This window comes from Cygnus olor, chromosome 1, assembly GCF_009769625.2.
Source record: "Cygnus olor isolate bCygOlo1 chromosome 1, bCygOlo1.pri.v2, whole genome shotgun sequence".
Lineage (NCBI taxonomy): Eukaryota > Metazoa > Chordata > Aves > Anseriformes > Anatidae > Cygnus > Cygnus olor.
In genome coordinates this window covers 183,218,386-183,226,356 of record NC_049169.1, presented here as the reverse complement: position 1 = coordinate 183,226,356, position 7,971 = coordinate 183,218,386, and the positions used below count along the sequence as shown (strand labels likewise).

General features: G+C 37.6%; 1 protein-coding gene across 6 annotated transcripts in view; it reads right to left on the bottom strand.

Moving 5' to 3' along the window:
• Nucleotides 1-4,164: 4,164 nt before the first annotated feature.
• The window catches only part of TRPC4 (transient receptor potential cation channel subfamily C member 4), a 166,073-nt gene continuing 162,266 nt past the window's right edge, over nt 4,165-7,971 (bottom strand). For 4 of the 6 annotated variants that reach the window (XM_040543339.1, XM_040543367.1, XM_040543345.1 and 1 more), the window contains exon 11: nt 4,165-6,040. In XM_040543339.1, coding sequence (XP_040399273.1) covers nt 5,324-6,040 — 717 coding nt within the window. In that variant the 3' untranslated portion in view covers nt 4,165-5,323. The remainder of the gene's footprint in view (nt 6,041-7,971) is intronic. The other 2 variants (XM_040543378.1, XM_040543387.1) reach the window with 1 other exon arrangement.

The following is a 7,971-nucleotide window of genomic DNA, read 5'->3' as shown; positions in this document are numbered from 1 at the left end:
TTCTCTAAATGCATATGAATACTTACCATATTTATTTTAAGGCATACGTGACACTCATAAAATGTTGATGTATGCATCTCCCACCTTGTAAATTACATATTGTGTACTAAAACCATTAGTCATTTACCAGAATGAGTTATTCTGCAGTTGTTATTCTCACTTTGTTACATTTAAAGAGCAGTTTATGCTGTCCATTCAATTTATGAAAGGTTAGTTCAATGATTTCAGATGTTGTGAGGGTATTAATTACACTAAGAAAAACTATAAATCTCTGAAATCTGAAAAATCTTTTTTTTTCTTTTTTTGCTTTTTTCCTTTTTCCTTTTCCTTTTTCCTTTTTCTTATTCTTTTCTTTTTTTTTTCTTTTTTTCTTTTTCTTTTCTTCTTTTTTTTTCTCCTTTCACTAAGCTACTAAATTGAAACACATGGATTTCTAGAAGATTATTATATAATGATGCTTTTTTTTTTTTAAGTTTATCATATGTAACAAACATAGACAGTGTTATCCTTGCTTTTTCAGTTCCACTGAGTGAAAAGTGTGCAAGCTCTTTTGAATTAATTATTGATTTCATGTGATTGAATAATTTCTCGTGAGTTCTGCTTGAGTGAGGTTCTATTACTAATTTTCAGACTAGATAACATTAGTAATAGTAACGTCTTTAGTGGCTTAGTCTTGTTGGAAGCTCCAATTTTACATCTTGAACACTCCTGTTCCTGATGCAAGCACTGCTCTTATACTCTTAAGATACAGTAGTGACTATATTGCCTTAATGAGAGTCTGTTATCAACAAGCTAGAAAAGAAGAGGTGAGAGAAAATACACTGAAGAAGCAACTTGTGGAACTGGTATCTAACATCAGCTGTTGGAAAGTTAAATTTCTAGTCATAGACAGCTATCTAAACTCCCTATAGAAAGTACAAAGTGGGAAAGGATCTCTCAAAGTCAATTTGAAATGATAAGATGCATTGGCCGCTGAATGTACCAATTGATTTCCACAATAGAAGAATACCAGTTTACAAATGGCTAAAGGCCAGGCTGAAAAGCCACTGTGAACACCATGACACCCAATGCTGCACAGCACTCAGCAGTAACTATGATGGTCAACTAAAGAGAGCAGAAAATGTTTGCTAAAATGTAAACAGTATAATTTCTTTAAACCCAAAGAAAACCAAAGCTGAAGGGAGAAGAATGCTATCATAAGAACAAATATTAGCTGGAGAAGAGCTGTAAAGTTAAAAGTTAGTGACCACCCAAAATGTATGAATATGAACAGCTGAAACATTTCATGAGTTCAGAACTATATTTAACAACAACAGAGGATTTGATTGATTTAAGATGATAATTATGTGATGGGGTGGCTTGTAAAAAAAACAAGTATATTGTAGGACTGGATTCCTACAGTCCTACGTTCATGAAGGTGAAAGACTGCAACTTATTATTGTTGTTTAATATGAAGAAGAGCCTTCTCTGCTGCATTCTTTTAAACTCGTACAAGAAGGTAACTCTTGAGTATTAAATCAGTGGTTACTGAACTTGATTTGATGTTGTTCAATGGGTTCAATTCCTTTTCATATCTGGAGGGTTCGGACTCATCTTTAACCCCGGTGATTTATTTTGGAGCACATCCAACTACTTAACTACGAACTGTCTCAGAGAATCTCTAATCTGCTCCTGCTACAGTGGCTGTAGGGTTCAAAATTAAAGCTTCAGCTAGTCTAAGAACTGAAACATGGAGAGATAAGATTTTTAGCCTAGAAGTTAAGAGTACTTGTGTGGGAGGAAGAAACTCCAGGTTCCAGTCCCTGCCCCAAGGACAGTTTACTGGTATTATCAACCCGTAGTTTGATGTGGAAGACACAAAGTCTTTTGAATAGGGATCAAAACTGAGGAGTTCTGTTTCCCAGGTAAATGTACAAGATTGCTATTATTACAATTACATTTAATATTGCTAGTAATAGTTATTACCATTGCCATTACTAATATTATTTTATGAGGTTGCCCTACTAAGCAAAGGTGTTGGATTTTCTTAGGAGACTTTAAAATGAAGATGGGTTATATTCTTCTCCAACTTATATCTCCACATTCCCATAAAAAGTCTTGATACCAGATACATACAGATATTTTGAACTGGAAGCAAAAATGCATTGCCTCATCACCCTCTTTAAGCATTATGACTCACTTATTTTCTCTTTTGTGTTGCCTCCCTCACAATTCTCCCTACATTTCCATACCAGAATCTTATTGCTTATTGAAATCTAGAGAGGAAAAGGGGTGTTACGGCCTGCAATCCATATATATAGTAGAATTTGAGATGGACATATAATTGTTTCTTTGCGTCTTTTGTCTACAATATATGTATGTGAGGGAACTATGCAGAAAATCTCCTGAAAGATTGGTTCAAGGATTCTCTTAAGGAAGACATTCTTGTTTCAAACATTCTGTTTAAGAACTTTTTGGTGCCAATACACCAGAATTTCCTTGCCTTTTATACCTCTCAACAATTATAGCTATGATAAAGATACACATTGTCCTGAAAGTAGACACTACTTATTCACAGAAGGCTTCAGATTAGGAAAGTCATCATGGAATGAGAAGGTGGAACTCTTCACAGTTCCTGTCTACTTGGGGCAAGCAATGCTCATGGACAGAAAAGAGCACAAAGTGTAGCCACACTTCACAGACTCATAAGTTCAAATTCTGCCATGATTACAGTAAAATTGCAGATGCCAGTTTGTGCCGTTGCACTCAAGCTGCACTCTACATTCCCATAGGGAGAAATCTCCTTTACTGAGATCCTACTCTTTTACATTTTTTAAACTGTTGTAGTCACCATCATTTGTCATTAACAAAGAACTTGTAGAATCATTATGGTACTAATGCATTTTTCATTTGTTGTGATGGAAGAGGAAATCATTTACAATGACACCTATGCTATGGTTTTCTATATGTCTATAAAACATCAGTGCTTGGCATGGATACTTTTCTCTGTGTTGTGTTCGACTGCAAAAGATCAGGCAACCAGATAAGTTAATCATCCCAATTCAAATGGGCAGAACTGCAAGGTGCCAAAGGGAAAGGAAGAAAGGAAGCAAAGTTTCTGAAAGCTCATGGGAAATCAACCCAGTATCTCTGGGTAGCTGCATTTCTGGAGTAGCAAATTTTAGCATCCCAAATGGCTGTACAGGCCTTAATAAAATATGATGTAAATGTTATATGAAATCAGTGATGGTGAAAGACTGTTAACTGGGATATAGAGAAGTTTGTGACAAAAGTTACATGGGACACATTGGCTTTATGTCATTCTTAGCACAAATGTTACAGTAGAAAAGTGAACTCTCTAAAAGAGTTGACCTAGTAAAAATGATATGAAGTTATTCCACCATTATTATTATTATTATTATTATTATTTATTTCTTGTTATGCTTGTAATAATTCAGGTGCTTTCCAAACAGAAAAGCTTCAGGCCCTGCCCCAAGGAGCTCACAATCTAAAGGTGGATAAGGGGAGAGATGAGGAGAAGAGGTCCACAGAGAAGTCAAGAGGCCAAGGTGGAAATCAACCATAACTTAGTAATCAAATGTGGTGTGAACACAGTGTTGCAAAGCTATACAAATTGTTTCCCAATTACTTTTCCATTTTGGTTCAGCTAATTCACTCCTAGGTCCCATGGCACAGGTACACGTACAGAAAGGAAGCTCTCAATATATGAACTCAGAGAGAGTAGTACATGTGTAAAGCAGAGCAGGAAAACACACCCAAATGTACAGCAATGAGAGGTTAGTCTGAATTTTCAAAACTCGGTAAAGTACAAGCAAAGTTTAGGTGCAGAATGGTATGGCTTTAGGTCATGTCCTACACAGTGAGAGTTAATGTCATGGATTCCATCTGTTCTGTCCTCATTTTCTGCTTGTTTTATATTTATAGGGATATGTTATGTAAGTGTACTCTATGCATCTGCACATCCCTTAATACAGGGTAAAATGAACTTCAAAATCTATTATAGCAGGGCTAGGGAAGCTCAGAATGAAATGACCACACTGATGTGGTATATTAATGTTTCCATGGGAGAAGAAGGATGGTACTGGGAGCTCAAGGGTGGTCTTTCTTAGGTCAGTTGTAAACTTATTATTTTTTTTTTTAATAATGTAGGACACCAGTCACTGATTAAAAAGCAACAGACTGTTTAATTTTAAAAATACTGGTTTTGACTAAGACAATAAGTCACTCAGTTAAGAAAAATACTATTGTTATCTTTATACATTTAAATGTCTAAATATTTTTTTTTATAAAACCTCCAATCAGTTTCCCCCAAACTCTGAAGTTGTCAAAGAAAATCTCCTAAGTTTTGCCTTTAAAAACTTCTCAGCAAATTGTCATGTCTTCCGAAGTACTCAGGGGATTGTTGTATGCTTATTTATTCCTGAAGTATCTTTCTCTTAGCAAATACAAGTGTATTGTGAAGGCAAAAGCTAATAAGCTGTTGAACATTAAAGTGCATAGGTTGTCCACATTTGGAAAAATAAATGGTTGAAGAAGCAGTAGCTGTTGTGATTACGGATTCCTGAGGAGTAATCCGTCATCAAATTTTAGCAAGCCACAAATATTTCTTTTACTATAAGAAACATTTTTACAGTCTTCAGATCCTGCAAAATGCATTTCTGACAGTGGTATCAGGAAGGTAATAGTCCTCTTCCTGGGTGGGAGAAGATGTAATTAAATAATCAAATGATGACTGATCATTCATAATTTACAGGTATTCATATTCCTTCAATAAATAAAAGAATATACTTTATATTGTGTTTCTTCATAGATTTTGAAGCAAATCAACTTTCTAGCAATTTAAATAAATGATTCTAATAGCTTGACATGAATTATGTTGACAGGAACCACTTATGGTAATGATGTTGTCCAGAATCTTTTAAGAACCTACAAAGTTAAATAAAGGCTTACAAGTCTCTTAAGCTACTTTTTATTTGCATAGAAAAATATTTATCATAGGAGTCAACTATCATATGAGAGAAATTGCATTTGTTGTAATTGAAAAAGATAGCTAAAAAGTTTCTGTGGGTTATTGCAACAGTACAAGAATACAAGATGCTTCCATTTATTAAAAAATGTAAAACAAATTGTGAAAGCTAAAGCAGGCTACAAAACAGAAGGTCCCTTTATTATCTTTCTCTTGATTACTATGTTACAAGATCATGTGCCACAGTTGAGTACTATAAAGTGTAATTCTGCATTTGCTAATATGTTCTTAAAACATTCCCCCCCAAAAAGCACTATGCAAAATATATATATTTGTAAATGCTTCTTCCTGTAAGCATCACAACCTTGTTATCACATAGTCACCCTGATCAATTGTTTCCTGTTTCCCATCACAGTCAATGCTAATGTCCAACTCCGTGTCCTGCTGATCCTGTGGTGTGGCTGGTTCAGAGTTGTGTAACTCCATTTTCTCTGTTTCTAAAGCACAAATACTTCCCTCATCCTGTGAATCTGAAGTGTCGCTGTTATTTTGTGACTCAGCTAACATGCACTTTTCATCAGGACTTTGGGTGTTTACTTCACAGTTCATGGTCAGCTCTCCCTCTTCCAGTTCATCAGCTTTCTCACATTGTTCTTCTGCTTGTTGACGGGAAACTTCTTCAGAAACGGTGTATATTTTATTTGTACTCTGCTCCACAGAGTTTGTTTTTGACCGTCTGTGAAATAGCCCAAAATTTTTTATGTCTGTTACAAAATTCACACGCTTTTGTTTCTCCTTAGAGGACTCTGACACCATCATTGCTGAGCCATTGCTTACATTATGTGCTTCAGAGGCAATAGTGGCTGATCTTGGGTGAATCATTGTAGTTATGTCAAAAAGGCTGAAGGCCTTTTTCTTTCCTTTCTTGTTTCCCTCATTCTCACTCTTTTCTTCAGTTTCTGAGAGAGATGCTGCATCTTTGTTCGTTTTTGGAGTCTGCAAATTAGAAAGCTTGCTTCCTTTTAGTAGACCCAGGACTTCAAAACGAAAGCTGGAAATATCTTGTTTTAACTCCTAAAAATGAGGAAGAAAGGTGAAACATCAGAAGATGAACACTAATTTGACTTTTCATCTTGTAATTAAAAAAAAGAAAAAAAAATCTTATGGTAGGTATAAATAAGAAGCCTCAACATCTGGACAATACCTGAGATCTTAGAGGTGCTTTGCATACTCTGTCTAATGGATCTTCCAGGTGAGGCAAAAAAGTGATAACCAATGTTATCAGGGGAATCTTCAAAGGAAATGTACTTTGGTCTAGCACAGAAATCATCAACAGTGGTGGAGGAAGGAGCAAGGATAACTTAAAGACCTGTAAGTAATCTGCTAGACAGTGTTGTCCCATCATCATAATGGCCTTATGACCAGACGTTAACACTATCCCCAATATACAGACACACACAAAGAGGCATACAGAATCACTGAGTGGTTTAGGTTGGAAGGGACCTCTGGAAATCATCTGGATCAACCCCCTTGCTCAAGCAGGGACACCCAGAGCAGGATGCCCAGAACCATGTCCAGGTGGCTTTTGAAAATCTCCAAGGAGGGAGATTCCACAACCTCTCTGAGCAACCTGGGCCAGTGTTTATCCACCCACACAGCACAGAAGAACTTCTTGATGCTCAGAGGGAACCTTCTGTGTACCATTTTATGCCTATTGCCTCTTGTCCTGGCACTGGTCACCACTGGAAAGGGCCTGGCTCCAACCTCTTCGCACCTTTCCTTCAGGGATTTCTAGACATTGATGAGATCCCTCTTAGCCTCCTCTTCTCCAGGCTAAAAGTCCCAGCTCTCTCAGCCTCTACTCTTAGGAGAGGTGCTCCAGTCCCTTGAGAATCTTGGTGGACCTCCATTGGACTTTCTCCAGTATGTCCAGGTCTCCCTTGTACTGGGAGGGGGGCAGAACTGGATCCAGCACTCCAAGTACAGCCTCAACAGTGCTGCGCAGAGGGGAAGAATCACCTCTCTGTACCTGCTGGCAACACTTCTCATAAGGCAGCCCAGGAAACCAATGGCTTTCTTAGTGGAAAAGGCATGTTGCTGACTCATATTCAACTTGGTGTCCACCAGGACCCCCAGCTCCTTTTCTGCATAGCTCCTTTCCATCTGGGTAGCTCCCAGCATGTGCTGGTGCCTGGGGTCATTTCTCCACAGGTGCAGGACTCTGTACTTCTTGTTGAACTTCATGGGGTTCTTGTCAGTCTGTCAAGGTCCCTATGAATGGCAGCATGACCCTCTGGTTATCAGCCATTCCCCCCAGTTTCATATCATATTAATTTATTGAGGGTGCATTCTACCCCATTGTCTAGATTTTTAATGAAGCTATTAAACAGGACTAGAACCAGTGCTGACCCCTGAGGTATTCCACTCATTACTGGCCTCCAATTAGACATTGTACATTGACCACTTCTTTCTGGGTCTAGCAATTCATCCAGTTTTTGATCCACCTTGCTGTCTGCTCATAGAGCCCATACTTCTACAGCTTCTCTGTGAGAATCTTATGGGGGACGTGTGCATGCTTCCCTATGAGTAGCATGCAGGAACTGCATGCATTTCTCCTAAATTCTGGGCAGCTGACAGATCAGTCAAGAGCTAATCACTGCAGACTGCTTTCTGCGAGTGCATCCTCTATTTCTTAAAGACCTGTATTAGGAGAAAACTCCTTGCCTTTACAACATGCCTATTTCTCTTCATTTTCTGTAAAGAAATATTAGAGCAGCTAGCTCAGGCTCCGGTTGTATCTTCTTCTAGCCAAAGCTGAGACTGATGGATATAATTTTGGATATTTGAAGGTAGAGGCACTAATAGTAACAAAATGTTTGATGCTAGAAATACACAGTGATTAATGTAAAAGTTGTGGTACATGTGGACCTGTTCACCTAATCTTTCAGATAAAACAGATTTTAATAGTTAACTCCTTATTTAAGTTTTCCATCTGTTAAGCCTGA